This window comes from Coturnix japonica, unplaced genomic scaffold (assembly GCF_054131305.1).
Source record: "Coturnix japonica strain WE unplaced genomic scaffold, WE-NBRP24 Scf063, whole genome shotgun sequence".
In the NCBI taxonomy this organism is placed as follows: Eukaryota; Metazoa; Chordata; class Aves; order Galliformes; family Phasianidae; genus Coturnix; species Coturnix japonica.
In genome coordinates, this window is record NW_028188966.1 from 724,778 (window position 1) to 751,180 (window position 26,403).

A 26,403-nucleotide genomic window follows, 5' to 3' on the forward strand; every position below is an offset into this window, starting at 1 on the left:
ATGTCACCTCTCCCTGCCGGCACCTGTTGGGGACATTGGGGACATTCCTGTCCTTTGTTCCTGAGGACGGGACACCCCCCGCGTGGGCACGTGGGGCCCCCAACACTCACCCACCGCCTCAGTTTGTTTGGTTCTATTTTCCTTTATTTCAGTAAAAACGAGAAGAAAAACAAACAAAAACAAAGCATCACCTTTACCACTCACAACCCCCCCCTACCCCCCCGAGCACTGAGGGATCCCCGCCCCCAGGGTGAGGTAGGTGTTGGGTGCCCCCCCCTGCCCCATTTTCCTCCCACCCCCTTAAACTGAAGGGGGGACATTGGGGGCCACGTCGAGGGCGATGGAGCCGTGGGTGACCACGAGGCGCAGCCGCCCTGTGGCCCCAAAAGCCCCCGGGTGCTTCTGGGGGGACATCAAGGCTGCGCCCCCCCCACAGCTCCCCCCCAAAGGGCCCAGGCGCACGTGGGCATAAAGGGAGAGTTTGGGGTCTTCCCGAGGGGGGAGCACAGCGGGGGTGGCCATGGTGGTGGGCTGGGGTGGGGGGGGCTCTGGGGGCTGCAGGCGGCACACGCAGACCAGGGGTTCCTTGCCCTGCAGGAGGCAGCCCCCCCCACAAGAGATGCAGTCGTGGATGGCAACGCGCAGCTGGGGGGAGTGCTGGGCTGGGGGGTGTCTGGTGCCTGTGGAGACGTGGGGAGGAGGGGGAGCGTTAGTAGAGCTCAGTGTGTGTGTCCTGACCCCCCCCATCATAAAGGTGGGCTGATGAGGGGGGGGGTCTTACCACGAAGGCGGCGGCGGCGCTGTCGGTGGGGCCGGGCCCGTGCTGCCCCCAGCCCCCTGGCCCGGCGCAGGCGTCTTTCTGTCTCCCTCAGGAGGTATTTAGGGGGTGTCGGGGGGGGCAGCGGCTGAGCCCCCCTACCCAGCTTCCGGAAAGCGCCTTCACCTTTCCTGCAGGGAGAGGCTTCAGAGTGGGGGGAACGTGGCCATAGGGACCCCCCCACACACACCCAAAACAGACACTGGGGTCCCTATGGGGGTGCGGGTGGAGGAGTGGGGGGGTGGTGGTCCCACAGCCCCCACCTCTCGCAGGTGCAGCACTCGCAGCGCTCGTTGTTGTCCCCAAAGAAGCTGTCCCCATAGAAGCAGGTGATCTCGTCCTGCGGAGCGATGTCCCGCAGCACCTGCACCCGCGCCACGTTCCCCTCTGCAGGAACAAACTGGAGGGGACGGGGGGAGGAAGGGGCCTCAGGGGCAGCCCCGACCCCGTCACGTTGCCAGCACACCCAGATTTCCCATTATGGGAACCCAGCGGGGAGATTTGGGGGGTCTCCTCCAAACCTCAGCACCCCCCAGTGCCCTCCAGCACCATTAAACCCACCCCGTGGGGATCCAGAACATCAGATAGAGACAACCCCAAAACAAGACCCCCCCAACCCTACAGGCACCTCCCATAGGGACCCAGCCCCCCGAATCTGCCATTTGGTGGCCCCAGCTCCCAGAAACACGCCCCTGGCGGCCCCCAGCCATCCCAAAACTCCCATTATGGGGGACCCAGCCCCCCAAATCTCAGTGCCCCCCCCCCCAGCAGTTCGCAGCCCCCTCACCTTGCAGTTGGGCCGGCAGTCTGAAACAGGGGAAAGCAACAGCACTGATCAGCAAGGGGGGGGGAGGATGCACTTGGGGGGGGTCAGGAGGGGAGTCAGGGGGTCCATCAGGGGGTTCGGAAGGTCTGGGGTCCAGGGGAGAGATGGGGAGGATGACCAGGGCTGGGGATGCTTTGGGGGTGGACCAGGGGGTGTGTTGGGATGCCGGGGGGGGTCTCACCGTGGTTGATGAAGGCAGCGGGGCCCAACCAGAGCTGAGCACAGCGCTTACGCGTGGAGTACATGATGCTGAAGTCGTTTTCCCCCGAGCGCAGCAGCTCCTCGTCGTGCGCCCGCAGCTCCGCGATGCAGCCCACCAGCAGCTCCAGCGTGTCGTTCTTCTGCCTGCAGCGATTGGGGGGGGGTCAGGGCCGCCCCCTGGCAGGATAAAACCCCCCCGAACCCACCTCAGCAGGTACCAGGTGCGGGTGGACACCACGCGGGCGCCGTTGGTCTCCTGCGAGTAGCGGCTGCAGGGCTGGATGGAGAAGCCGCTCTCGGGCAGGAAGATGCGAAGGTAGTGGAAAACCTGGGGGGGACAGGGGGGCTCAGGGGGTCCCAGCGTCACCCACACCCACATCACAGCGTCACGACCCCCAGCATCACCCCACCCACATCACAGCGTCACGACCCCAGAGACCCCCAGCATCACCCCCAAACAAATCCCAGTGTGACGCCCCCCAGCATCACCCCCACCCAAAGCCCAGCCTGACACCCCCCAAAGACCCCCAGCATCACGACCCCCCTGAGACCCCCAGCATCACCCTCACCCAAAGCCCAGCATGCCCCAACACCCCCTGCCATAGGGACCACCCCATACAACCCCAGTGTGACACCCCCCCATACAACCCCATGGTGACCCCCCCCCAATATGACCCTAGTGTACCCCCCCCCCCCCATACGACCCCATGGTGATCCCCCACCCCATACAACCCCACCGTAACTCCCCCGCCCCCAATACGACCCCATGGTGACACCCCCCCCCATACAACCCCAGTGTGTGCCCCCCCCCCCCAATATGACCCCAGTGTAACACCCCCCCCCAATATGACCCCATGGTGACCCCCCCCCCCCCAATATGACCCCATGGTGACCCCCCCCATAACCCGGGCATCAGCCGGGTGGGCACAGCGGGGCCGCCCCCATTTAAACCTCTGTCGTCCCCCCCCCCCCCTCCCCTCCCCTCCCCCCCCCCGCCACCACGTGACTCCCATCCGACCCCCTCCCCCCCCCCCCCCCTGCCACGTGACCCCGGTGCCCCCCTCTCACGTGACTCTTGAGCGCGGCCCGTTGCAGCGGGCGGCGCCGTTGGAAGAAGGCCGCGGCCCAGGCCCCGCTCAGCGCCCGCCACGCCGCCTCCAGGTCCCGGCGCCGCCGGAAACCTTCGACCGCCGCCCGCAGGAGATGCTTCCTCCGCAGGGCCGGGAGGGGGCTGCAATGGGACCGCGACGGCTCCGGGACCGCTGTACAACGCGGCACAGCCCCGCAGCCCCATAGAAATGAATGGGGATTGACGGGGCACCACGGGACCCCCCGGCCCTGAGCCCACCCCCCGTTATGGGACCCCCGTTATACAGGACATACAGGGGGCGCTGCCTTGAAGAACGGGCCAACAAAAGGCCGGGCTGCAGCCGCCCCGTTACACGGCGGCACCGGGTTCCCCATAGGAACGAGGCTGTGAGCGACCCCCCCCCCCCCCCCCGTGTCGGACCGTGTGGGCCCGCGCCCCCCGCCCACCTGACGCCCATCTTGTGTGTCCGGAATCCCAGCACCGAGTCCAGCACGAGGCTGGTCGCCAGGTCGTCGATCTCGCAAAGCTCCTTCGCCGTCAGCCGCCGGGACCCCATGGCGGCTCCGTCCGGGGCATCCTGGGCGAGCAAATGGGGGGGGGGGAGAGGGGCGGCCCCGGGCCACCCCCACCGCCCCGGCGGCTCTTTGTCTCCGTACCGTAATCCTTCGAGCGGCAGCGCCCTCCACAGCCCCCCCCCGTAACACGGGCCCGGCTGGAGCCGCCGTAATGAGCCGAGTAGCGGCGCAACCCACCGTATAACGCCCAGTTAGAAGCCTCGGTACCGGAATGATCCCAATAGCGGCGCACCACGATCCCGGGGCGCCTCGTGGGGACCCGTAACGACCAGCAGCGCCGTGTCCGTTACCGTAAGTCACCCCAGAGCCACGGACTCACCGCTACCGTTAAGGCAGCGTCCCCCGGTACCGTAATGCTGCTAATAGAGCCACCTCCCCGGTACCGTAACGCTGCTAATAGAGCCACCTCCCCCGGTACCGTAATGCTGCTAATAGAGCCACCTCCCTCCGGTACCGTAATGCTGCTAGTAGAGCCACCTCCCCGGTACCGTAATGCTGCTAATAGAGCCACCTCCCCCCGGTACCGTAATGCTGCTAATAGAGCCACCTCCCCCCGGTACCGTAATGCTGCTAATAGAGCCACCTCCCCGGTACCGTAATGCTGCTAATAGAGCCACCTCCCCCCGGTACCGTAATGCTGCTAATAGAGCCACCTCCCCGGTACCGTAATGCTGCTAATAGAGCCACCTCCCCCGGTACCGTAATGCTGCTAATAGAGCCACCTCCCCCCCGGTACCGTAATGCTGCTAATAGAGCCACCCCCCCGGTACCGTAATGCTGCTAATAGAGCCACCTCCCCGGTACCGTAATGCTGCTAATAGAGCCACCTCCCCGGTACCGTAATGCTGCTAATAGAGCCACCTCCCCCCGGTACCGTAATGCTGCTAATAGAGCCACCTCCCCGGTACCGTAATGTTTACAATAGCGGCCTCACCTTCTGTAATGAACCTGGATCCAGGGTTGGATCCTGATCCCGGTACCGGGCCGGGCGGGGCCGAACCTCCCCCGGTCCTCCCGCTGCTCGCGCCGCCACACGCGTCCGCCCGCCGTCTCTCCTCATTGGCCGCACGCCACGTGCACCCTCCCGCCCTCTCTCCTCATTGGCGAAGATCCCTACCGCCCGCCGCGACCATTTGTTGGTGATGCTGTCAATCTTAAACTGATAGCCCGCCCCCTCGATGAGGTGCCGGCGACTCCTATTGGCCGAGAACAGCTGTGCCACACCCGATTGGTCCGGCTCCACGGCTCCGCTCCCGCCCTTCCCGTAGTACCGCCTTTTTCCCGTCTTTCTCTCCCCATTGGCTGTTTGCGCTGTCAGTAATATCGCCCGTCTCCCATTGGCTGAGGCAGCAGCGGGAGGCCCGGCGGGGTGTCATGGCGGGGGTCGGAGCCGGGGGGGACCCCCGGGAACCGCCCCGGAACCTTCAGGGCCTTTTAGAGATGGCGGTGGCGGCCACCGGGCCGCAGGTGGAGCCTCGGGAACCGATGGGCGAGGAGGTGAGAGGGGGGAGATGGGCGAGGAGGTGGGGGGGGGCTCCGGGGCCTCGCGGCCTGTGGGTCCAACCCAGCACTGAGGCCTGTGTCCCAGCACTGAGGCCTGTGTCCCGTCCCAGCGGCAGCGGTGGCTGCGGGCGGCCGTGGCCGAAGCGATGGGAGGCACCGGGCAGGAGGTGGAGGAGATGAGGCGCTGCCTGGACGTGCTGGGCCGGCCGTGCCCGGGGGAGGAAGCGGCCGAGAGGGGCCCGGGGGACACGGCGACACACGAGCGGGCGTTGGAGCTGCTGGCCGAGCTGTGCGAGAGTCTCGATAACGCTACAGGTGGGGATGGGGGCGAGGGGGGTGTCCTGGGGGGGGTGGGACATTGGAGGGGTTGAATGGGGGAGGTTCTGGGGGTCCTGGAGACACCGCGTGGGGTCTCAGGGCTGTTCTGGGGGGTCCTGGAGACACTGTGTGGGGTCTCAGGGCTGTTCTGGGGGGTCCTGGAGACACTGTGTGGGGTCTCAGGGCTGTTCTGGGGGTCCTGGAGTCGCCGTGTGGGGTCTCAGGGCTGTTCTGAGGGTCCTGGAGTCACCGTGTGGGGTCTCAGGGCTGTTCTGGGGGGTCCTGGAACCACCGTGTGGGGTCTCAGGGCTGTTCTGGGGGGTCCTGGAACCACCGTGTGGGGTCTCAGGGCTGTTCTGAGGGTCCTGGAGCCGCTGTGTGGGGTCTCAGGGCTGTTCTGAGGGTCCTGGAGTCACCGTGTGGGGTCTCAGGGCTGTTCTGGGGGTCCTGGTGACACCGTGTGGGGTCTCAGGGCTGTTCTGGGGGTCCTGGAGCGTGGGGTGCTGGGTGTGTTTCCTTCTTTTTGCTGGGTGGGTTGGAGGCCTTTCATTAAACTCTTCCCTTCTTCCCTAGATTTCTGTGCCCTCGGGGGCCTGGAGGTGGTGCTGGGGCTGCTGGGACACCCCTGGGCCCCTCTGCGGGCCGGGGCTGCCCGGGTTGTGGGGGCGTGTGCCCAGAACCTGCCGGGAGCCCAGGGGAGGGCGCTGGCTCTGGGGGCCCTCCCTGCCCTCCTGGAATGTCTGCGGGCGGATCCTGATCCCCGTGTGCCCCCCCGCGCCCTGTTTGCTATCTCCTGTAAGTACAGTGAGCTCGGGGATGTTGGGTTCTGCGACTCTAGAATAAGGGTTGGGGGGGCTGGGGATATCAAGAGGGATCTCAGGAAGGTGGACCCCATTACCTGTCCCCGAAAGTATTCAGACCGGGGTGCCCCCTGCAAGCCAAAGTTTGACCCTGTGCCTTTCTCTCCCCCCTCCCAGGCTTAGTGCGGGCTCAAGCTGAGGGCCTGGCCCAGTTTGAGAGCCTCGGGGGGCTGGAGGTGCTGGGGGGGGCCCTGCAGAGCCCCCAGGCCCCTCTACGTGCCAGAGCTGCTTTCCTGCTGCACAGCCTGTTGCGTGAGCACCCCCACCTCAAGGGTGAGTACCCCTCACCTCGCCCCTCAGGACTCCCATTAGACACCCTTCTCTCTGCAGGACCCCCCCCAAATAATCCACCCACTATTCCCCACAATAAAAGCAATTCACCCTGTCCACAGAGCCCCTGTGTCGCCTGGGGATGGTGCCACAGCTTGTGGCTCTCCTGCGAATGGAGCACGATGGGGCCCACGAGCACATCCTGGGAGCACTCTGCAGGTGAGCCCCCAAACGTTTGGGCGTGAGGGGTCACAGGGAGGGGAAAAACAGTGGGTGGTAAAGGGACGGGTATGGGGGGTAGCAGGGGAGGGTTGGGGGCAGGATGGTGGAGTTGGGGGGGAAAGGTGCCAGTTCAATTGAAGTGGGGGGAGATCAGGCTCCAGATTTATGGGGTGGGGTCTGGAAAACGATGGGGTGGTTTGTCTTCATTCCCTCTTGTTTTGCTCCTACCTGTTCCAGTTTGGCAGCAGACTTCCCCAAGGTGATCCAGGAGTGTCGTGTCCCTGACCTGAGGCTGGAGGAGCTGCTGCGAGAGCGTCGGTGCCTCCTGCAGGGCCGGGAGGAGTTCCAGGTGTTGGGGGGGGGCTGCAGGGTGGTCCTGGGTTGGTTTATTTTTGGGGGGGGGGGGTTCTGGACTGACCCCGAGTGACGCTTCCATGCAGGAGGAGCTGGAGTTCTGCGAGCGGCTGCTGCAGCTCTGCTTCGAGACCCCCACTGAGGACAGTACGATGGACCGGTGACCATAGGAGCCCCCAGACCCACGGAGAGAGATGTGAGATCCCCTGAAATACATAGAGAGCACCATGGGATCCCCTGAAATCCAAGGGGAGCATCACATCAGGGGGCTCTTCCTTGGAGAAAGGAAAAGCATCACGGGCTGGTGACTCTTGTGGGGGGGTAATAAAGGTTTCCCTCCCGTTCAGGCCGTGGTCATGGTTCCTAGCGGACAGGAAGCAGCCGTGTGACGTCATTGTGCCTTGCAGCGCTGTGACGTCATTGTGCCGTATGAATCTACCAGCCCCATTCCGGTGCTCCGTTCAGCACCGACACGCTGGACAGCTCCGGTGGGCGGAGCCTCGAGGGGGCGTGTCCTGCCAACGCCCCGCCCGCCGTCATCACGCTGCTGCCACGTGACCAGCCGGTACCAGTGGGCGGGGCCTCGCTCCGTTCCTCCTTTCCCATTGGCCAGCCCGTGTTGGGGGCGTGGCCTGGAGCCGTTACCTGGAGACCGCGTGTCTCGGCTCCATCCTCGCTCTCCCATTGGCTGATGCCGCCCGGTTCCGGCGGAGCCGCGCTCAAGATGGCGGCGGCGCTGGAGGCGGCGGTGGGCACGGCGTGCAGCTGGGGGCTGGCACCGGCTCTGGATCTCCGGCAGCACCGTAAGCTCTGTTCCCCCCCCCCCCCCCCCCCCCCCCCCCCCCCCCCCCCGCTTCCCCCTACCCGGTAACACGGATTTTCCTCCCGGTAACCCCGATTTTCCTCCCGGTAACCCCGGATTTTCCCAGTCCGGACGCCGACAGCCGCGATGTGACGGCGCTGCTGGTGGGGGCGGCGGAGGGGCGGCACGTCCTGCTCACGGCATCTCGGACGCACCGGGAGCCGCGCTCCGCCATCACGGTACGTAACCGGGGGGGGGGCACTTACCGGCCGGGGGTCACTCGGCGGCTGCTCCGTTACCGGGTGGATCCCGCAGATGTTCGTGGCCGAGCAGCGCCCCGAGCCCGTGGCCCGGCAGCTCCTGTTCCTTCTCCTCGCTACCACCGAACCGACGGGGAGCAGCGGGCTGCGCGGTAACGGGGAGCACCGGGCACCGGGCGGGGGGTTATAAGGGGGGGGGGTTATAAGGGCCCGTTGTGAGCCCGGTCCCGCCGCCCCGCAGCCCGCGCCGCCGCCATCTTGGAGCTGCTGGGCTCCGTCCGGCTCCGTCCCAGCACCGACCGGATCCTGCGCGGCGCTGCCGGGCGGCTCCGGAGATGGGTAACGGCGGGGGGGGGCGGGGGAGCCCCCCCGGAACTGGAGCTGATGAAGGTAAAAACGGGGGGGGGGGATTGAGGGGGGTCCGGGGGGTTTGGGGGGTCCGGGGGTCCCACACGGTGCTGCCGTTGTGCAGAGCAGGGAACGGACGCGGTGGAGGCGCTGCTGAAGGGGTGGGAGGGGGCGCGGCAGGAGCCCCCCCACCGGGACCCCCCCCCCCGGGACTGGGACCAACGGTTGAGGCGGCTCCACGGCGTCCGGTACGACGCGAGGGAAGCGCTGGCGGACTGGGACCTGAGGATGGAGCTGCACCAGCGGGGGGTGAGAGGGGAATGGGGGGGGCGTGGGGGGGATTGGGGGGCATTGGGGGAGGGACGTGGGGGGGGTGAGAGGGGACATGGGGGGGGTTGGGGGGGGGATTGGGGGGTTGGGGAGGGGATATGGGGGGGTTGGGGGGGGGAATTAGGGGGGGACTGGGGGGGGATTGCTCCTGAGGAGCCCCTGCCCTACTGGGGGGGTGCTCTATGGGGCTAATGGGGGCAGCGGGGGGTCTCTACATTGAGGATTCCCTGCACGCTGCTGGTCCTGGGGGGGGTTAATGGCATCGATTCCCATCGCAATGACTGCGACCCCCCCCCCCCTCTGAAGGCGACCACCGTCTCCCTCCCCCCCGAATTCTTGCTGTGGAGAAGCAGCGGCGTCGCCTTCGTCCCCCGGGGAGGGGGAGGAGACGCCGCCCCCATCCCAAACCCCACCCTGCAGAGCAGCCGCCGGGCTCAGGCTGTGAGTGTTTGTTCGGGGGTTGCTCTTTTTGGGGGGGGTCTCAATAGAAGCCTCTATTTGTGACCCCCCCCCTCCTCCCCGCTCAGGACGGACAGCTGGGGGCAGAGCGGGGCTTCTGGGGGGACGTCGTTACCGGCCCCTTCCTCATCTTCGGCCTCACCCCCATCGGCAAACATGAGAAGGTGGGGGGCACTGTTAATTATTAATTGGGGGGGGGGGCACTGTTAATTATTAATTGGGGGGGGGGTAATAATTGTGAGGGGCTCGTATTTACATTGTGACCCCTCCCCATAGACGGCCACAGAGATCTCAGTGGCCAAAGTCACGGAGCTGCTGTGGGAGCTGCATGGAGGGGGGGGCCGTGAGGAGCCCCCCCGGGATGAAAGTGATGAGGATGGGGATGCGGACCCCCCTGAGGACCCTCTGTGGGATGGGGGCAGCCCCATGGGTGAGTGTCATCCCCCCCCCCCATGGAAAATACCCCTCCTCAAAATGCCCCCTCCCCATTTTGACTCACCCCAATTGTGAACGTCCCCTCCAGGTCCAGCGCTGCCCCCGTCCGTCCGGATTCGGTTCCTGCCCCTCGATTCGGCCCAGTGCCCCCCAGTTCGGGCTGGGTTGGAGCAGCGCTGCGGGGTCCTCGTGCTGGGCTGGAGGTGGGGGGGCGGCTGAGGGGGTTTGAGGGGGGATTTGGGCTGAGGTAGTTGGGAGGGGGCGGCCCGGGGGGTAATAGGGGCATCCCCAGGGGGTAATAGGGGCATCCCAGGGGGTAATAGGGGCATCCCAGGGGGTAATAGGGGCAAACTAGGGGGCAATAGGGGCAAACTAGGGGGTAATAGGGGCCACTGAGGAGCTTTTGGGGTGCTGGAGGTAATAGGGGTTCTGAGAAGGGGGGTCGGGATGTATTTGGGGGGTTCCTGGTGAGTGGAATTGGCTGTTTTCTGTTGATCTGGGGGGGCATTGTGGGGTCTGCAGGGTCCCGGGGCCGGATTTCGGTTCGTTCTGGGGGTTTTTGGGGGGGTCCTTCACTTGCCCCCATTCCCTGCAGGTCCCTGGAGGAGCTGACCCCCCCCCTGCTGCGCCTGGCAGCCCCCGCAGCCGTTCTGCTGGTAGAGCTGCCCACGTACGTACGGGGGGGGGTGGTCGGGGGGACCCCCCCATTTCCTGCCCCCTTCCCCACCGCACCTGACCCCCCCCCCCCTCCCGTTCTTTCCCCCCAGCTTCGTGCCCGTCCTGCGGCCGCCGCAGATCGAGGCGTTCCGGGACCGGGCAGCGACCCTGGCCCGCGGGGGGGGCTTCGAGCCCTGGGAGGGGCCAGAAGTTCCACCGGGCTACGCACGATTCCGGCGCAGCCCCCCCCCCTGAGCCCCCCCCTCCTCCCCCACTAACCCGCCCCCAGCCCCTGACCACGCCCCATTTCCACTAAGCCCCGCCCCCATTCCCGTGAAGTCCCGCCCCCTCCCCATTCATAAAGCGCCCCCCACCTGACCCCCGGACCCACTGCAGAGAGGTGAGGAGGGGAGTGGGGGTCTGTGGGGTGGGAGGGGGGAATAGGGGAGTTCTGCAGGGCTGGGGGGGCCTGGATGGGTGGAGGGGTGAGCACTGGAAATGGGGCATGGGGGGTTCTGGAGATGGGTGGAGGGCAATGGGGGAATGTTTGGGGTTAGGAGGGGTCTGTGGGCTGGGGAAGGTCTGTGCAGTAAAGGGGGGGTGGGACCTGGAGGTTGGGGGGATCATTGTGGGTCCTATGTGGGTCATGGGAGGCTGTGGGGAGGTTGGGGTCAGGGACACAGGGTGGTTTCTGGAGGGGGTCAGCGCCCTCCTGGTGTCCTTGGTTGAAGGGGGCTGATAGGGGTCTATATTTATCCCCTTATCAGCACTGCAGCCATAGTCCCATATAGGGCAAAGCCTGCAGATAAGGGGGGGGGCACCCCATGACCTCCCCCACCCCAGACACTGTTTTTGTCTTCCAGCAGCACCGGTGCACAATGGCTGAGGAGTGAGTGGGGGCTGTGAGGGGGGGGGGCACCTTTTGTGGGGAGGGGGGGGAAGGTCTCGGGGTTCTGAGCCTTCTGCCCCCCCAGGGAGGAGCCAAAGCCCCCCCCCCTGCGGCGTAAATCATCCGCCAACTACCGGGGTTACGCAGTGGAGCCCCATGCCAAGGTGGGGCCCTGAGGGGACATGGGGGGGGGGGGTCACAAAACATGAATGGGGACACGACCCTCATTGTTCTCCCCACTGTTCCCACAGAGACAATCCAAGATCTCGGCTTCCCGCAAGCTGCAGCTCAAGGTGAGGGGGGGGGTCGATGTGGGGAGGGGTCCCTCTTGCCAGCAATGTGACCCCCTGGTGTCATCTCCCCCCGCCCCCCCCCAGACGCTGCTGCTGCAGAGAGCAAAGCGGGACCTGGAGCGTGAGGAGCAGGAGAGAGCAGGGGAGAAGCAGAGACACCTGGGGGAGCTGTGCCCCCCCCCGGAGCTGGATGGGCTGGGGGTGGCCCAGCTGCAGGTGGGGGACGTGGAGGTGATGGGGGGTGGGGGGGGCGGGGGGATATTTAGGGGGTGATGGGGGGGGTATTTAAGGGGTGATGGGGAGGGTATTTAGGGGGTGATGGGGGGGGTATTTAGGGGGTGATGGGGGGGGTATTTAGGGGGTGATGGGGGGGGTATTTAGGGGGTGATGGGGAGGATATTTAGGGGGTGATGGGGGGACAGGTTGGGGGGGGGTCACCATCTCTGCCCCCACCAGGAGCTGTGCCGGGAGCTGCACGCCCGCATTGGGCGCGTGGATGAGGAGCGCTACGACATGGGGACGCGCGTCAGCAAGAACATGGCCGAGGTGGGGCAGCCCCACATCCCCCCATGGACCCCCCCCAACCCCCCCCCCCGTGTCCTCACCTTCCCCTCACCGTCCCCTCGTTGCTGACGCAGATGGAGGAGCTGCGGCGCCGCGTGGCCGGGGGTCGCTTTGTCCGCCCCGCGCTGCGCCGCGTGCGGCTGTCGGCCGACGCCATGATGGCGGCTCTGCTGGGCTCCAAGCACCGCGTGGGCACCGACCTCAGGGCCGGGCTGCGCCAAGTGCGCAAGGACGAGGCCGAGAAGGTGAGTGGGGACATGGGGGGATATTGGGGACACGGGGGGACATGGGGGACATGGGGGGCGGAGGGACAATGGGGACACTGGGGCCATAGGAGCCTTAGGGGGGACACAGAGGGGGCGTGGCCTACGAGGTGGGCGTGGCCTAATAGGGTGTGGTCGGGTTGTGGGCGTGGCTTGTGTGGGCGTGGTTGAGACGCAGTGGGCGTGGCCAGGAGAGCCGCGAGGTCGGCGACTGGAGGAAGAACGTGGACGCGCTGAGCGGGATGGAGGGACGCAAGAAGAAGTTCGAGGCGCCGGGCGGGGGACAGAGCTGAGGGTACGGACCCCCCCGGAGCCCCCCGACCCCTCCCCACCAACTCCCCCTGCACAGGATCCCCCACAACCAGAACCAGCCCCTCACCAGGTGTTTCCCAGGCAGCCCCTCACCTTAAGGACGGCGTCGGGGCATCCAGCACCTTTAATCTCAGCACCCCCCAATAATTTAGTCCCCTCAATAAATTACCCCCTCCCCCAATAAATAACTGCTCAAAAGCCGTAACTGGGGCTGCGCAAATGGGGCCGCCCCAACAGCCCCAAGGGGTCTGAGGAGTCAGGGTCCAAACTGCGACGGGGCTGAGGTGTCTGTGGGGGCTTTTCAGGGGGACCCTCTCCTGGTAATGGGAGGAAATGGGTGAAAGGTGGGGGGGGTCGTCGTAGGGTGCCCCCCCCGGGGGGAATCAGGGCGAGGGGGAGGTGCAGCCGCTCAGCCTCGTACGTGTTGTAGCCGTCAGGGCGCACGTGCTCATGGAAATTGCAGGATGAGGGGGTGTAGAAGGCCTGGGGGGGGTAAAATGGAGGGTCAGAATGGGGGGGGGGAATAAACATGGGAGGGTCCTGGGGGGGGGGAGGTTTAAGGGAGAGTAGGGATCAGTGAAGGGGAAGTTGAGGGGGGGGTGGAATTGGGGAAGGGGTTAAAACTGAGCGAAGGGGGGGGTCAGAATCTTAGAATTGGTGGGGGGGAGAGTTGGGAAGGTAGAATTGGTTGGCAAAATGGAAGGGGCAAAATTGGGGGAGTAATGGGGGGGGATCAGAATTATAGGGATAATATTTTTGGTGGTGGAATTGGGGGGTTGTGAAAATGGGGGGGGGTAAAGGAATGCAGGTGAGGAAATAGGGAAGGGGGGGGTAATGGGGGGTGTTTTCAGGGCAATGTTTTTGAGGAGCCATTTTGGGGGTCTCCCCCCCACTCACCTCCCCACGCGGCCGCCCCCCAGCATCCAAACAAAGGAAGCGCCCACTGCGAGCCCCCCGGATCCGAACCACCCCCGGCTTCACAGCTTGGATCTCCAGCAGGCCTGGGTGGGGACACCGTGAGAACCTCCCATTGATAAACACCCCCCCATTGATAGAACCCCTCCCATTCATAAATATCTCCCCCCAACTCCCCATTGATGAACCCCCCCCCACTCACTGAATGGGCTGCGCAGCTCCGCTCCTCGCACTTCTCCTCCAGGCAGAACTTCCAGCACCGCTTGGGCCCCCCCGGGCCCCCCCCCGGCCACCAAATGCCGCCACCTCTTCGCCCCCTCCCAGGTTAAAAGGGGGCTGGAATCAGGGGGGGGGGGCGCAGAAGCCCCCCCCACACAGAGCACCACCACCACCACCCACTGCCCTGCACCCATTAGGACCCCCCACCTCAGCTGCTCCCGGAGCTGCTTTATAGCACCTGCCCGGGGGGGGGGGGGGGCAAGAGGGGGGAATCCCTGCCCCCCCCCCAAAGGGATGGATGGACTTTGGCCGCCTCCCCCCCCACGCAGCATGGGGTGATCACGGGATTCCCCCCCCCTCAGTGCTGATGCAATCCCACGGCCGCTGACAACAGACCATGAGGGGGGGGGGGATCAATGTGCAGCCCCCCATTAACACTCCCCCCCAATTAATGACCTCCCCCCCCAATTAATTACTGCCCCATAAATGAAGCACAGCTTCACACAATTGCATTTATTAATGACCTCTTCTGACCTCAGGTGACCATTGACCTAACTTTTAAGGCTCCCCCCCCCCCACATTGACCTTTTACTTTATTATTTGGGGAGGGGGGGGCGTCTTTCCACTTAAGGCATCACTGCAGAGTCCCCCCCCCCACAACAGCCCCCCACCATCACTCTGCCTGCAGGGGTGAGATGGGGGCAATGTTGAGGGGGAGGTGCAATGAAGGCACTATGGAGGGGGGGGGTACCGTTTTGCCACCCCCCCCCACCCCCGTAATGTCATGGGGGGGGGAAATATTGCACAGGGGAGGATTTACCCCCCGGAGGGGGCAATAGGAGTGCTTTAGGGAGGAGGTTGCCCCCCCAAGGGGATATTTTGGAGTGCTGAGGGGGGAATTTCTGCCCCCGCCCCCCACGGGGGGTATTTGGAGTGTTGGGGGGGGGATTTCTGTCCCCACTTAGGAGTATTTTGGAGTGCTGGGGGGGGCCATACCAAACCCCCTTTCCTGGCAGGTATTTGGCATGTTGGGGGGGGGGCAGATAGTGCCTCCTCCCGTTCTATTTAGGAGGGCCACATCTGCTCCCCCTCCGTATTTGGTTCAGTTGGGGGTGGGGTATTTGCCCCCCCTCCCCTCTCCCTCCCCCAAGGAGATTTTGGTGCATTGCTGGAGGGGGGGGGAGGGGGGGCAGATACCCCGGAGTGTCCCATGTCAGCGGGGGGGGGGGATCACAGCGGCTGGGCCCAATCGCTGGGTGTGCGGCCATACTGCAGGGATGGGGACAGCTGATGGGGACAGGATCCCCCCATGGGACCTCCCCACATCCTATACAACTTCCCCCCTCCCCCACTAAGATTTCCCCCCCTTCCCCCCCCCGGCCCCCACCTGAATGTCGCTCAGTGCTCGCAGGAAGCGCTGCGCCAGCTCAGGGCCGTTCTCCATTGTGGGGATGGGGAACCACTGTGGGGTGGGGGGAGACAGAACAACGGCATCAGGACAACGCCAGGACCCCCTGGACACCCATTAACCCCTTAGGAGTGTCCACGTGACCCCCACCTGCCCCCTATACTCCTTCCATCAACCCCATAACCCCCCATATCTGCCCCATGTATCATCCCCAGTGCCACCCTATTGTCACCCACACCCCCCTTACCACCTCCACCCCCTCCCCATACCCCCCCCCCTCATAAACCCCCACATCCCTGTACCCCCCCCACCCCCCATATCCCCCCCATACCTGCCCCTTGTACTGCACGCCCCCCACAGGGCACACCACACACGCCGTCCCGGTACCGAACATCTCCTTCAGCCGCCCCCCCTGCAGCGCCTCCAGCACCGTCTCCATCGGCAGCGGCTCCTCCCGCACTGCGAACTCCCCCTGGGGGGGGGAAATAGGTGTCAGGGTTGTGATGTCATCACGTGCCCCCCTCGGACCTTCCCTTGGCCCCCCGCCCCACACAGCAGCCCCCAACGTTCCCACACCCCCAACGCCCCCCAGCTCAACCCCCCGTCCATCCATACCCACTCCCGTGCCATGTCCAGGAGGCTCTGCCGTATCACCCCAGGTAGGATGAGCCCGTCCAATGGGGGGGTCACCAGCTCCAGCTCTGAGACAGCAGCACAACGTTTACGGGGGGTTCCTTGGTGCCCCCCGACCCCCTTTAACCCCCCTCCCCTTCCACGTACCCCCATCCTCGCGGTGCCAGAAGATGAAGAGGTTCATGGTGCCCACCTCGGTCAGCAGCTGCTGGGGGCCGTACAGCCACAGGACCTGCTGGCAGCCCATGGCCTGCGCCTGCTGCTGCAGCGCAATGGTGGGGCCGTAGTTCCTGGGGGTGGCACGGAGGGTGTGGGGGTGACTGTGTGATCCTGTTCTCCCCCTCCCCAAATATCCGCCCCACCCCATAAACGAGTCCTACCCCATGGGTGCACATCCCATAATATCAGCAATCCGTACACACCTGGATGTACCTCCCCCACACCCCCCCCTTCAGAATGGTTCTTCACTCCTACACACACCTCATTGCCCACCCTGGGTTCCCCCCCATACACAACTGACCCTAACCCCAATGTCCCCACCCCACAGACACACCTGGGAGCCCCCCCATTACCGCCGGGTACCACCCCCAGTTCTGCACTCCCCAAACACACACGAGGGTCGTCTGCACTCCCCCCCCCCCACACTCACCCCCCCAGTTTGCAGTTCCCAGCCCCTCCCGGCCAGGCACGGACGTGATCGGGGTCAGCCAGGAGCCCCACGGGGCTGAAGTGCCCCCCCGGGAAATAGGGCCCCACCGGGCACAGGATGACGAAGAGCAGCGCCCGCCCGGGGGGGGCCACCCCCAGTGATGGCTGCAAAAAGAATGGAGGGGTCAGGGAGGGACCCCTTCAGAGACCCCTATGGATCCCTTCAGAGACCCCCATCGACTCCTCCGGCAACCCCACAACCCCCCAGAGACCCCTCAGAGACCCCCCATAGGCTTCATACAACCCCCAGACCCCTCCACTGTCCCTTTGTCCCCCCAACCCAGGACTCCCCCACCAGACCCCCACCCCAACACCCCCTTGACCTCCCCCAGGAGACCCCCCTCAGCTGCCCCCCAACACAACCCTTCCCAAAGAGCCCCCCCAAAGCCCCTGTAGACCCCCACGCTCCCCACCTACACCTCTCCCAGGCCCCTCAGTGCCCTCCCGCCCTCTTCTCCAGACCAGACCTCCCCCCATCCCATAGCCCACCCCCCCACTTCGTGCCCCCACCTCGGTGCCGATGTAGGTGGGCCGGATGTACAGACTGGCAGCTTCAGAGCGCGGCACCCAGTCCTGCTCCAGCCTCACCAAGGCACGAATGCACTCCAGCAGCTCCACGGGGTCAAAGGGCTGCAGACAGGGGGGGCAGGGGGACATGGGGGGGGTGTTAATCCCTAGGGACACAGGGGCAAGATATGGGGCAAGATATGGGGATATGGGGACACTCACAGGCAGGCAGACCCTCTGGGCTGAGCGCCCCATCCGTTCCATGTTCAGTTCGGGGCGAAAAAGGCGGATTTTGTCATCAGCACCACGGAAAGCCTTCATGCCCTCAAAGAGCTGGGGGGAGTCAGGGAGAACTGGAAGCACTGGGAATGGGGTTACGGGTACTGGGAGTGATGGGAATGGGGTTATGGGTACTGGGAGTAATGGGAATAGGGTTATGGGTACTGGGAGTGCTGGGAATGGGGTTATGGGTACTGGGAGTGCTGGGAATGGGGTTACGGGTACTGGGAGTGATGGGAATGGGGCTATGGGTACTGGGAGTGATGGGAATGGGGTTACGGGTACTGGGAGTGATGGGAATGGGGTTATGGGTACTGGGAGTGATGGGAATGGGGTTATGGGTACTGGGAGTGATGGGAATGGGGTTATGGGTACTGGGAGTGATGGGAATGGGGTTATGGGTACTGGGAGTGATGGGAATGGGGTTATGGGTACTGGGAGTGATGGGAATGGGGCTATGGGTACTGGGAGTGATGGGAATGGGGTTATGGGTACTGGAAGCACTGGGAATGGGGTTACGGGTACTGGGAGTGCTGGGAATGGGGCTATGGGTACTGGGAGTGATGGGAATGGGGCTATGGGTACTGGGAGTGATGGGAACGGGGTTATGGGTACTGGGAGTGCTGGGAATGGGGTTATGGGTACTGGGAGTGCTGGGAATGGGGTTATGGGTACTGGGAGTGCTGGGAATGGGGCTATGGGCCCCAGAGGGCTTGGTGTGGTTCTGGAAGGGTTATTTGGGGCATTTTGGGGTTGTTCCGCAGCCTTTTTGTGTGTTTGTAGGGGGATGATTTCAGGCTGTTTTGGGACTCACCTCCACAGCATAGTGAAGCGCAGAGGACGCGGGGTGCAGGCGCAGGTCCTGGAAGGGGCGAATGTGGGGGGGTCCCCATCCATCCGCCCGGCTCCACTCGATGGTCAGCATGTGGTCAGTGAAGGCCTGACCGAATTTCAGGTGCTCCGGGGGGGGCTTGGGCTTCGGGTGGGGACTGTGCTCCACACGCAGCTCTGCTGCCTGTAACCCCCCCCCAAAATAGGGACGTGATGGAGGCAGGGACCCAGTGGGACCCCAACAGGAATCCCCAGTGATGGGAAAACTCCAAAGGGACCCCAGTACCGAGGAACCCCATAACAAAGACCCCAGTACAGACCTCAGAAGTACCCAAACAAGGTGGGACATGGCAATAGCCCCATAGGAACCGCTGCTAAAGGTGACAAAGGCACCGGGGGCGCCCATAAACCCCCCCCCAAAGACCCCCTTACCCTAAAGATGCTGCTGTAAGGACGCCGGGCACCCAGCAGCGCTGAGAGAACCTGGGGGGGGAACACAGGGTGGGGGGGTTACACAGGGTGGGGGGGTTACACGGGGGGGGGTTACACAGGGTGGGGGGGGGTTACACAGGGTGGGGGGTTACACAGGGTGGGGGGGGTAACACAGGGTGGGGGGGGTTACACAGGGTGGGGGGGTTACACAGGGTGGGGGGTTACACAGGGTGGGGGGGGTAACACAGGGTGGGGGGGTTACACGGGGTGGGGGGTTACACGGGGTGGGGGGTTACACGGGGGGGGGTTACACAGGGTGGGGGGTAACACAGGGTGGGGGGGTTACACAGGGTGGGGGTGTCCCCGTAGCCACACAACCACCCCGTGAACCCCCCACCCCCGATGTGGAATCCCCCCCCCCCCCCCATTCAGCCCAACCCCCCCCATTTCCCGCGGCGGCCCGAGGGGGGCGGGGCTTCCATTGTGGGGGGTCCCGGACCCACGTTCCCACACGTGGCGCCCACGTGGGTTTGCGCCCCCCCCCCCCCTTAAAGGGGCCGGACACGGGGCGGGGCTCCGTGACCACGCCCACAAAGGAGGGCGGGATCGTTACCTGGATCCGGGAGGGGGCGGGGCCTGCAGGTGGAAAGGGGCGGGGCCAAAGGGACCCGTTGGGCCGGGACCGGGGGGGGCACGAAGGGGTTTAACGGGGGGAACCGGAGCGGGACGGACCCGCGGCCTCCACTCACCGCCCCGCCGCCCCCGCCCCGGCTCAGCACCGCCGCCGCCATCGCTCCGCTGCGCCGCGCCTCTGGCAGCCAATGGGAGCGCGTCATCCCGCCACGCCCCTTCCATTCGCCAATGGGAATGCGCCGTTCGGCCCCGCTCCCCCGCCGGCTCGGCAGCCAATAGGAAGCCGCCATCCCGGCTCGCCCCCACGAGGACACGCCCCGCTCCTTATAAGGAAGAGAGGAGACCTCGGGGAAACCCCGCCGCTGCCGTTGCCTGGTAACGGCGAGCGTGACGTCAGCGATGCCCTTATATGGTGCGGCAGGACGCGGGGCGGGGACCCAACCACTAAAACCCCCCAAAATACCCGGATGTGGCCCCCAAATACCTGGATTGGGCCCCAAAATGGCGCCGCGTTCCCTTCTAGGCTCCATGTGGGGCTCTATGGGGCTCAGGGCGTCTCTATGGAGCGCGGGGTCCCTCTGGCTCCTCCCCCATCTCCTCGTGACTCCCGTTGTAAATAAGCGGCCGGTTCCGGGTCCAACCGGGACCCCCCGAGCCCCCCGCAGCCCCATGGCGGAAACACCGGAAACGGGCAGCCGGAAACAGAACTGCACCCCCCACAGCCGGAACCGGAAATAAGAAGGCGGTATCACTGATATCCCACAATCCCCTCCGCCGGAAAAGACGCCATTGCTCGCGAGCAAAATGGCGCCCACCAAATGAGGCGTTATATCCCGCAATGCACCTTGCCGGAAGCGACGCTACTGCGCATGATCAAAATGGCGACCTCCAGACGCCTCGTTATGCCGCGTTATATCCCACAATGCACCATACCGGAAGCGACGCTACTGCGCATGATCAAAATGGCGACCTCCAGATGCCTCGTTATATCCCACAATGCACCATACCGGAAGCGACGCTACTGCGCAGGATCAAAATGGCGACCTCCAGATGCCTCGTTATGCCGCGTTATATCCCACAATGCACCATACCGGAAGCGACGCTACTGCGCATGATCAAAATGGCGACCTCCAGATGCCTCGTTATGCCGCGTTATATCCCACAATGCACCATACCGGAAGCGATGCTACTGCGCATGACCAAAATGGCGAACTCCAGATGCCTCGTTATGCCACGTTATATCCCATAATGCACCATACCGGAAGCGACGCTACTGCGCATGATCAAAAATGGCGACCTCCAGTTGCCGCGTTATGCCACGTTATGCCGCGCTATATCCCACAATCCACCTTGCCGGAAGTGACGCTATTCCTCACTATGAAAATGGCGCCCGCGACGTGCCGGGACACTGTGGGGCTTTATGGGGCACTGTGGGGCTCTATGGGGCTTCTATGGGGCACTGTGGGGCTCTATGGGGCACTGTGGGGCTTCTATGGGGCACTGTGGGGCTCTATGGGGCTCTATGGGGCACTGTGGGGCTCTATGGGGCTTCTATGGGACTCTGTAGGGCTTCTATGGGGCTCTGTGTGTCTCTGTGGCTGTGTGTGGCTGTGTGGGGCTTCCACTGTCACCACCATCATTCCCTTCACACCACCCACATCACTGCCCCCCACCATTACCCCCATCAACCTCATCAACCCCATCACCCCCATTATCACCATCACCCCCATTACCCCCATCACCCCCATTACCCCCATCACGCCCATTATCACCATCACCCCCATTATCACCATCACCCCCATCACCCCCATCACCCCCATTACCCCACCATTGTCCCCCCACTGTCCCCCCCCCACTGTAACCTCTCCCCCATTCATCACCGTTGTCCCCCACCATCCACTGCTGTCACACCCATCACCTCCCCCCCCCCCATCACCCCACTGCCTTCCTTCAACACCACTCCCTGATGTCACCCCCACTGATACCCCAGCATCACCCCAACATCCCTTCACAGCATCATCCCAACATTAACCAACACCTTCACTGCTCACAGCAGGTTCAGCCCTTGATGTTACCCCCCAGTATCACTCCCCAGCATCCCATAAACAGGGAGCAGATCCTCCCAGCAGTTACTGTTACTGCCCGACACCCAATATCACCCCATAAGGAGCAGATCCTCTCAGCTGATACTGTTAATGTCTGATCCCAATATAACTCCTTACCACATCTTATTTTTCTTCCATTCCAACCCTGCTTTTCTTGGTTTTCTTCCACTATAACCCTGCTTTTCTTGTGTTTTTTTTTTGCACTCTAACCCTGCTTTATTTGGTTTTCTTCCGCTCTATCCATGCTTTTCTTTGTTTTCTTTTGCTCTAACCCTGCTTTTCTTGGTTTTCTTCTGCTCTAACATGTTTTATCTTGATTTTCTTCCACTCTAACCCTGCTTTTCTTGTTTTTTTCCAACTCTAACCCTGCTTTTCTTGGTTTTCTTCCACTCTAACCCTGCTATTCTTGGTTTTCATCTGGTCTAACCCGTATTTCTTGATTTTCTTTCGCTTTAACCCATTTTTTCTTGGTTTTCTTCCACTCTAACACTGCTTTTTTTTTTTTTCTACCGCTCTAGCCCTGCTTTTCTTGGTTTCCTTGCACTCTAACCCATCTTCTCTTGATTTTCTTCCACTCTAACCCGTTTTTTCTTGGTTTTCTTCCACTCTAACCCTACTTTTCTTGGTTTACTTCCGCTCTAACTCTGCTTTTCTTGGTTTTCTTCTGCTCTAACACTGCTTTACTTGGTTTTCATCTGCACCGACCCGTCTTTTCTTGGTTTCCTTGCACTCTAACCAATCTTTTCTTGGTTTTCTTTCCCCCTAACCAGACTTTGCTAGGTTTTCTTCCATTCTAAAATGACTTCTCTTGGTTTTCTCCCACTCTAAACCTGCTTTTCTTTGTTTTCTTTTAGTCTAACCCGGCTTTTCTTGGTTTTCTTCCGTTCTAACCCTGCTTTTCTTGGATTTCTTCTGCACTAACCCTGCTTTTCTTGGTTTTCATCTGCTCCGACCTGTCTTTTCTTGGTTTTCTTTCGCTCTAACCCCTCTTTTCTTTGTTTTCTTCGGCTCTAACTCTGCTTTTCTTGGTTTTCTTCCGCTCTAACCCTGCTTTTCTTGGTTTTCTTCCTTTCTAACCCTCCTTTTCTTGGTTTTCTTCCACTCTAACCCTGTTTTTCTTGGTTTTCTTCCGTTATAACCCGGCTTTTCTTGGTTTTCTTCTGTTATAACAATGTTTTTCTTAGGTTTTTTCGGCTCTAACCCAGTTTTTCTTGATTTTCTTCCGTTCTAACCCGGCTTTTCTTGGTTTTCTTAGTCTCTAACCCTGTTTTTCTTGGATTTTTTCGTCTCTAACCCTGTTTTTCTTGGTTTCTTTCGGCTCTAAGCCTGCTTTTCTTGTTTTCTTCCTTTCTAACCCTGTTTTTCATGGTTTTCTTCCTTTCTAACCCGGCTTTTCTTGGTTTTCTTCCGTTCTAACCCGGCTTTTCTTGGTTTTCTTCTGTTCTAACCCGGCTTTTCTTGTTTATTTTCGGCTCTAAGCCTGCTTTTCTTGGTTTTCTTCCGCTCTAACCCTGTTTTTCTTGGTTTTCTTCCTTTCTAACCCTCCTTTTCTTGGTTTTCTTCTGCTCTAACCCTGTTTTTCTTGGTTTTCTTCCGTTCTAACCCGGCTTTTCTTGGTTTTCTTCTGTTATAACCCGGCTTTTCTTGGTTTTCTTCTGCTCTAACCCTGTTTTTCTTGGTTTTTTTCGGCTCTAACCCCGTTTTTCTTGGTTTTCTTCCGTTCTAACCCGGCTTTTCTTGGTTTTCTTCTGCTCTAACCCTGTTTTTCTTGTTTTTTTTCGGCTCTAACCCTGTTTTTCTTGGATTTTTACGGCTCTAACCCTGTTTTTCTTGGTTTTCTTCGGCTCTAACCCTGTTTTTCTTGGTTTTCTTCCGCTCTAACCCTGTTTTTCTTGGTTTTCTTCCTTTCTAACCCTCCTTTTCTTGGTTTTCTTCTGCTCTAACCCTGTTTTTCTTGGTTTTCTTCCGTTCTAACCCGGCTTTTCTTGGTTTTTTTCTGCTCTAACCCTGTTTTTCTTTTTTTTTTCCGGCTCTAACCCTGTTTTTCCTGGCTTTCTTTCGCTCTAACCCAGTTTTTCTTGGTTTTCTTCGGCTCTAACCCTGCTTTTCTTGGTTTCCTCCCATTCAAACCCAGCTTTTCTTGGTTTTCTTCTGCTGTAACCCTGTTTTTCTTGGTTTTTTTCGGCTCTAACCCTGTTTTTCTTGGTTTTCTTCCATTCTAACCCTGCTTTTCTTGGTTTTCTTCTGTTCTAACCCTGCTTTTCTTGTTTTTTTCGGCTTTAGGGCCTGTATTTCTTGGTTTTCTTTCACTCTAACCCTTCTTTTCTTGGTTTTCTTCCATTCTAACCCTGCTTTTCTTGGTTTTCTTCCGATCTAACCCTGCTTTTCTTGGTTTTCTTCCGCTCTAACCCTGCTTTTCTTGGTTTTCTTCTGCTCTAACCCTGTTTTTCTTGGTTTTCTTCCGTTCTAACCCGGCTTTTCTTGGTTTTCTTCCGCTCTAACCCTGCTTTTCTTGGTTTTCTTCCATTCTAACCCTGTTTTTCTTGGTTTTCTTCCGTTCTAACCCTGCTTTTCTAGGCTTTCTTCCGCTCTAACCCTGCTTTTCTTGGTTTTTTTCGGCTCTAACCCTGTTTTTCTTGGTTTTCTTCCGTTCTAACCCGGCTTTTCTTGGTTTTCTTCTGCTCTAACCCTCCTTTTCTTGGTTTTCTTCTGCTCTATCCCTGTTTTTCTTGGTTTTCTTTCGTTCTAACCCGGCTTTTCTTGGTTTTCTTCTGTTCTAACCCAGTTTTTCTTGGGTTTTCTCCGGCTCTAACCCTGTTTATCTTGGTTTTCGTCCCCTCTTACCCTGCTTTTCTTGGTTTTCTTCCGCTCTAAAACAGTTTTTCTTGTATTTTTCAGCTCTAACCCTTTTTTTCTTGATTTTTTTCGGCTCAAACCCTGTTTTTCTTGGTTTTCTTCGGCTCTAACCCTGCTTTTCTTGGTTTCCTCCCATTCAAACCCGGCTTTTCTTGGTTTTCTTCTGCTCTAACCCTGTTTTTCTTGGTTTTTTTCGGCTCTAACCCTGTTTTTCTTGGTTTTCTTCCGTTCTTACCCAACTTTTCTTGGTTTTCTTCTGCTCTAACCCTGTTTTTCTTGGATTTTTTCGGCTCTAACCCAGTTTTTCTTGGTTTTCTTCGGCTCTAACCCTGTTTTTCTTGGTTTTTTTCGGCTCTAACCCGGCTTTTCTTGGTTTTCTTCCGTTCTAATCCGGCTTTTCTTGGTTTTCTTCCGTTCTAACCCAGCTTTTCTTGGTTTTCTTCTGTTCTAACCCGGCTTCTCTTGTTTTTTTCCGGATCTAAGCCTGCTTTTCTTGGTTTTCTTCCGCTCTAACCCTGTTTTTCTTGGTTTTCTTCCTTTCTAACCCTCCTTTTCTTGGTTTTCTTCTGCTCGAACCCTGCTTTTCTTGGTTTTCTTCCGTTCTAACCCGGCTTTTCTTGGTTTTTTTCTGCTCTAACCCTGTTTTTCTTTTTTTTTTTCGGCTCTATCCCTGTTTTTCCTGGCTTTCTTTGGCTCTAACCCTGTTTTTCTTGGTTTTCTTCGGCTCTAACCCTGCTTTTCTTTGTTTCCTCCCATTCAAACCCGGCTTTTCTTGGTTTTCTTCTGCTCTAACCCTGTTTTTCTGGTTTTTTTCGGCTCTAACCCTGTTTTTCTTGGTTTTCTTCCGTTCTAACCCGGCTTTTCTTGGTTTACTTCTGTTAAACCCTGCTTTTCTTGTTATTTTTCGGCTTTAGGGCCTGTATTTCTTGGTTTTCTTCCACTGTAACCCTGCTTTTCTTGGTTTTCTTCCGCTCTAACCCTGCCTTTCTTGGTTTTCTTCCGATCTAACCCTGCTTTTCTTGGTTTTCTTCCGCTCTAACCCTGCTTTTCTGGGTTTCTTCTGCTCTAACCCTGTTTTTCTTGGTTTTCTTCCGTTCTAACCCGGCTTTTCTTGGTTTTCTTCCGCTCTAACCCTGCTTTTCTTGGTTTTCTTCCATTCTAACCCTGCTTTTCTTGGTTTTCTTCCGATCTAACCCTGCTTTTCTTGGTTTTCTTCCGCTCTAACCCTGCTTTTCTTGGTTTTCTTCTGCTCTAACCCTGTTTTTCTTGGTTTTCTTCCATTCTAACCCGGCTTTTCTTGGTTTTCTTCTGCTCTAACCCTCCTTTTCTTGGTTTTCTTCTGCTCTAACCCTGTTTTTCTTGGTTTTCTTTCATTCTAACCCGGCTTTTCTTGGTTTTCTTTTGTTCTAACCCCTCTTTTCTTGGTTTTCTTCCGTTCTAACCCGGCTTTTCTTGGTTTTCTTCTGTTCTAAACCGGCTTCTCTTGTTTTTTTTCGGCTCTAAGCCTGCTTTTCTTGGTTTTCTTCCGCTCTAACCCTGTTTTTCTTGGTTTTCTTCCGTTCTAACCCGGCTTTTCTTGGTTTTTTTTCTGCTCTAACCCTGTTTTTCTTTTTTTTTTCGGCTCTAACCCTGTTTTTCCTGGCTTTCTTTCGCTCTAACCCTGTTTTTCTTGGTTTTCTTCGGCTCTAACCCTGCTTTTCTTGGTTTCCTCCCATTCAAACCCGGCTTTTCTTGGTTTTCTTCTGCTGTAACCCTGTTTTTCTTGGTTTTTTTCGGCTCTAACCCTCCTTTTCTTGGTTTTCTTCCATTCTAACCCTGCTTTTCTTGGTTTTCTTCCGCTCTAACCCTGCTTTTCTTGGTTTTCTTCTGCTCTAACCCTGCTTTTCTTGGTTTTCTTCCATTCTAACCCTGCTTTTCTTGGTTTTCTTCCGTTCTAACCCGGCTTTTCTTGGTTTTCTTCCGCTCTAACCCTGCTTTTCTTGGTTTTCTTCCATTCTAACCCTGCTTTTCTTGGTTTTCTTCCGATCTAACCCTGCTTTTCTTGGTTTTCTTCCGCTCTAACCCTGCTTTTCTTGTTTTTTTTCGGCTCTAACCCTGTTTTTCTTGGTTTTCTTCCGTTCTAACCCGGCTTTTCTTGGTTTTCTTCTGCTCTAACCCTCCTTTTCTTGGTTTTCTTCTGCTCTATCCCTGTTTTTCTTGGTTTTCTTTCGTTCTAACCCGGCTTTTCTT

The 26,403-nt window shown here is 60.0% G+C and overlaps 5 protein-coding genes across 13 annotated transcripts; 2 read left to right on the forward strand and 3 right to left on the reverse strand.

Moving 5' to 3' along the window:
- Positions 1-122: 122 nt before the first annotated feature.
- Positions 123-7,601, reverse strand: KMT5C (lysine methyltransferase 5C). Of its 5 annotated transcripts, XM_085533853.1 has the most exons (11): positions 7,101-7,419; positions 6,911-7,007; positions 4,444-4,622; positions 3,381-3,511; positions 2,913-3,075; positions 2,051-2,172; positions 1,825-1,988; positions 1,605-1,624; positions 1,081-1,217; positions 782-948; positions 123-680 (listed from the first exon to the last, which is right to left on the reverse strand). In XM_085533853.1, exons 1-11 carry the CDS (start codon positions 7,263-7,265, stop codon positions 301-303), a joined length of 1,725 nt encoding a protein of 574 aa, XP_085389979.1. In that variant the 5' UTR covers positions 7,266-7,419; the 3' UTR covers positions 123-300. The 5 variants fall into 5 exon arrangements, with proteins under 5 accessions (XP_085389979.1, XP_085389980.1, XP_015706206.2 ...); XM_085533854.1 differs by lacking the exon at positions 4,444-4,622; XM_015850720.3 differs by lacking the exons at positions 6,911-7,007; positions 7,101-7,419 and having other exon boundaries at positions 2,063-2,172; positions 4,444-4,560.
- A 104-nt stretch (positions 7,602-7,705) lies between these two features.
- On the forward strand, positions 7,706-10,969 carry DNAAF3 (dynein axonemal assembly factor 3). Its single transcript, XM_085533787.1, has 11 exons — positions 7,706-7,843; positions 7,966-8,077; positions 8,154-8,250; positions 8,340-8,488; positions 8,522-8,755; positions 9,083-9,217; positions 9,304-9,399; positions 9,512-9,665; positions 9,759-9,873; positions 10,266-10,340; positions 10,438-10,969. The coding sequence occupies exons 1-11, from the start codon at positions 7,728-7,730 to the stop codon at positions 10,580-10,582; spliced, it is 1,428 nt and encodes a 475-aa protein (XP_085389913.1). The 5' UTR covers positions 7,706-7,727; the 3' UTR covers positions 10,583-10,969.
- A 219-nt stretch (positions 10,970-11,188) lies between these two features.
- Positions 11,189-12,853, forward strand: TNNI3 (troponin I3, cardiac type). Its single transcript, XM_085533867.1, has 7 exons — positions 11,189-11,216; positions 11,302-11,380; positions 11,468-11,509; positions 11,594-11,725; positions 11,966-12,055; positions 12,148-12,318; positions 12,528-12,853. The coding sequence occupies exons 1-7, from the start codon at positions 11,206-11,208 to the stop codon at positions 12,627-12,629; spliced, it is 627 nt and encodes a 208-aa protein (XP_085389993.1). The 5' UTR covers positions 11,189-11,205; the 3' UTR covers positions 12,630-12,853.
- FGF21 (fibroblast growth factor 21) lies at positions 12,722-13,987 on the reverse strand. The gene is made up of 3 exons (XM_085533866.1): positions 13,766-13,987; positions 13,546-13,649; positions 12,722-13,131 (listed from the first exon to the last, which is right to left on the reverse strand). Exons 1-3 carry the CDS (start codon positions 13,974-13,976, stop codon positions 12,841-12,843), a joined length of 606 nt encoding a protein of 201 aa, XP_085389992.1. The 5' UTR covers positions 13,977-13,987; the 3' UTR covers positions 12,722-12,840.
- A 293-nt stretch (positions 13,988-14,280) lies between these two features.
- On the reverse strand, positions 14,281-19,933 carry LOC107307233 (branched-chain-amino-acid aminotransferase, cytosolic-like). 5 transcript variants are annotated; one of them, XM_015850715.3, is made up of 11 exons: positions 19,698-19,933; positions 18,581-18,631; positions 18,132-18,332; positions 17,261-17,371; positions 17,042-17,161; positions 16,473-16,636; positions 15,971-16,113; positions 15,806-15,891; positions 15,522-15,662; positions 15,170-15,244; positions 14,281-15,051 (listed from the first exon to the last, which is right to left on the reverse strand). In XM_015850715.3, the coding sequence occupies exons 3-11, from the start codon at positions 18,240-18,242 to the stop codon at positions 15,013-15,015; spliced, it is 990 nt and encodes a 329-aa protein (XP_015706201.1). In that variant the 5' UTR covers positions 18,243-18,332; positions 18,581-18,631; positions 19,698-19,933; the 3' UTR covers positions 14,281-15,012. The 5 variants fall into 5 exon arrangements, with proteins under 5 accessions (XP_015706201.1, XP_085389982.1, XP_085389985.1 ...); XM_085533856.1 differs by lacking the exon at positions 19,698-19,933 and adding an exon at positions 19,330-19,396; XM_085533859.1 differs by lacking the exon at positions 19,698-19,933 and adding an exon at positions 19,330-19,396 and having other exon boundaries at positions 17,261-17,400.
- Positions 19,934-26,403: the final 6,470 nt, after the last annotated feature.

What these genes read in the sequence shown, in the direction of transcription:
- KMT5C (XM_085533853.1), bottom strand. Translation starts at nt 7,265, where the DNA reads ATGGTGCTCTCTATGTATTTCAGGGGATCTCACATCTCTCTCCGTGGG. An exon ending in CTGCTGCCAAACTGGAACAG is followed by an intron (nt 4,623 to 6,910) that starts GTAGGAGCAAAA and finishes GGCGGGCGGTAG; the next exon opens with GGATCTTCGCCAATGAGGAG. An exon ending in GCGCCGCCGCCGCCTTCGTG is followed by an intron (nt 681 to 781) that starts GTAAGACCCCCC and finishes ACGTCTCCACAG; the next exon opens with GCACCAGACACCCCCCAGCC.
- DNAAF3 (XM_085533787.1), top strand. Translation starts at nt 7,728, where the DNA reads ATGCCGCCCGGTTCCGGCGGAGCCGCGCTCAAGATGGCGGCGGCGCTG. An exon ending in GATCTCCGGCAGCACCGTAA is followed by an intron (nt 7,844 to 7,965) that starts GCTCTGTTCCCC and finishes GGATTTTCCCAG; the next exon opens with TCCGGACGCCGACAGCCGCG. An exon ending in CGGAACTGGAGCTGATGAAG is followed by an intron (nt 8,489 to 8,521) that starts GTAAAAACGGGG and finishes TGAGGGGGGTCC; the next exon opens with GGGGGGTTTGGGGGGTCCGG.
- TNNI3 (XM_085533867.1), top strand. An exon ending in CCCGCAAGCTGCAGCTCAAG is followed by an intron (nt 11,510 to 11,593) that starts GTGAGGGGGGGG and finishes GCCCCCCCCCAG; the next exon opens with ACGCTGCTGCTGCAGAGAGC. An exon ending in TCAGCAAGAACATGGCCGAG is followed by an intron (nt 12,056 to 12,147) that starts GTGGGGCAGCCC and finishes TTGCTGACGCAG; the next exon opens with ATGGAGGAGCTGCGGCGCCG.
- FGF21 (XM_085533866.1), bottom strand. Translation starts at nt 13,976, where the DNA reads ATGGGTGCAGGGCAGTGGGTGGTGGTGGTGGTGCTCTGTGTGGGGGGG. An exon ending in GGAGCTGCGCAGCCCATTCA is followed by an intron (nt 13,650 to 13,765) that starts GTGAGTGGGGGG and finishes GTCCCCACCCAG; the next exon opens with GCCTGCTGGAGATCCAAGCT. An exon ending in GGGGGCGGCCGCGTGGGGAG is followed by an intron (nt 13,132 to 13,545) that starts GTGAGTGGGGGG and finishes TACCCCCCCCAG; the next exon opens with GCCTTCTACACCCCCTCATC.
- LOC107307233 (XM_085533857.1), bottom strand. Translation starts at nt 18,554, where the DNA reads ATGGGCGCCCCCGGTGCCTTTGTCACCTTTAGCAGCGGTTCCTATGGG. An exon ending in CTGGCACCGCGAGGATGGGG is followed by an intron (nt 15,892 to 15,970) that starts GTACGTGGAAGG and finishes CTGCTGTCTCAG; the next exon opens with AGCTGGAGCTGGTGACCCCC. An exon ending in GAGCACTGAGCGACATTCAG is followed by an intron (nt 15,052 to 15,169) that starts GTGGGGGCCGGG and finishes CCATCCCTGCAG; the next exon opens with TATGGCCGCACACCCAGCGA.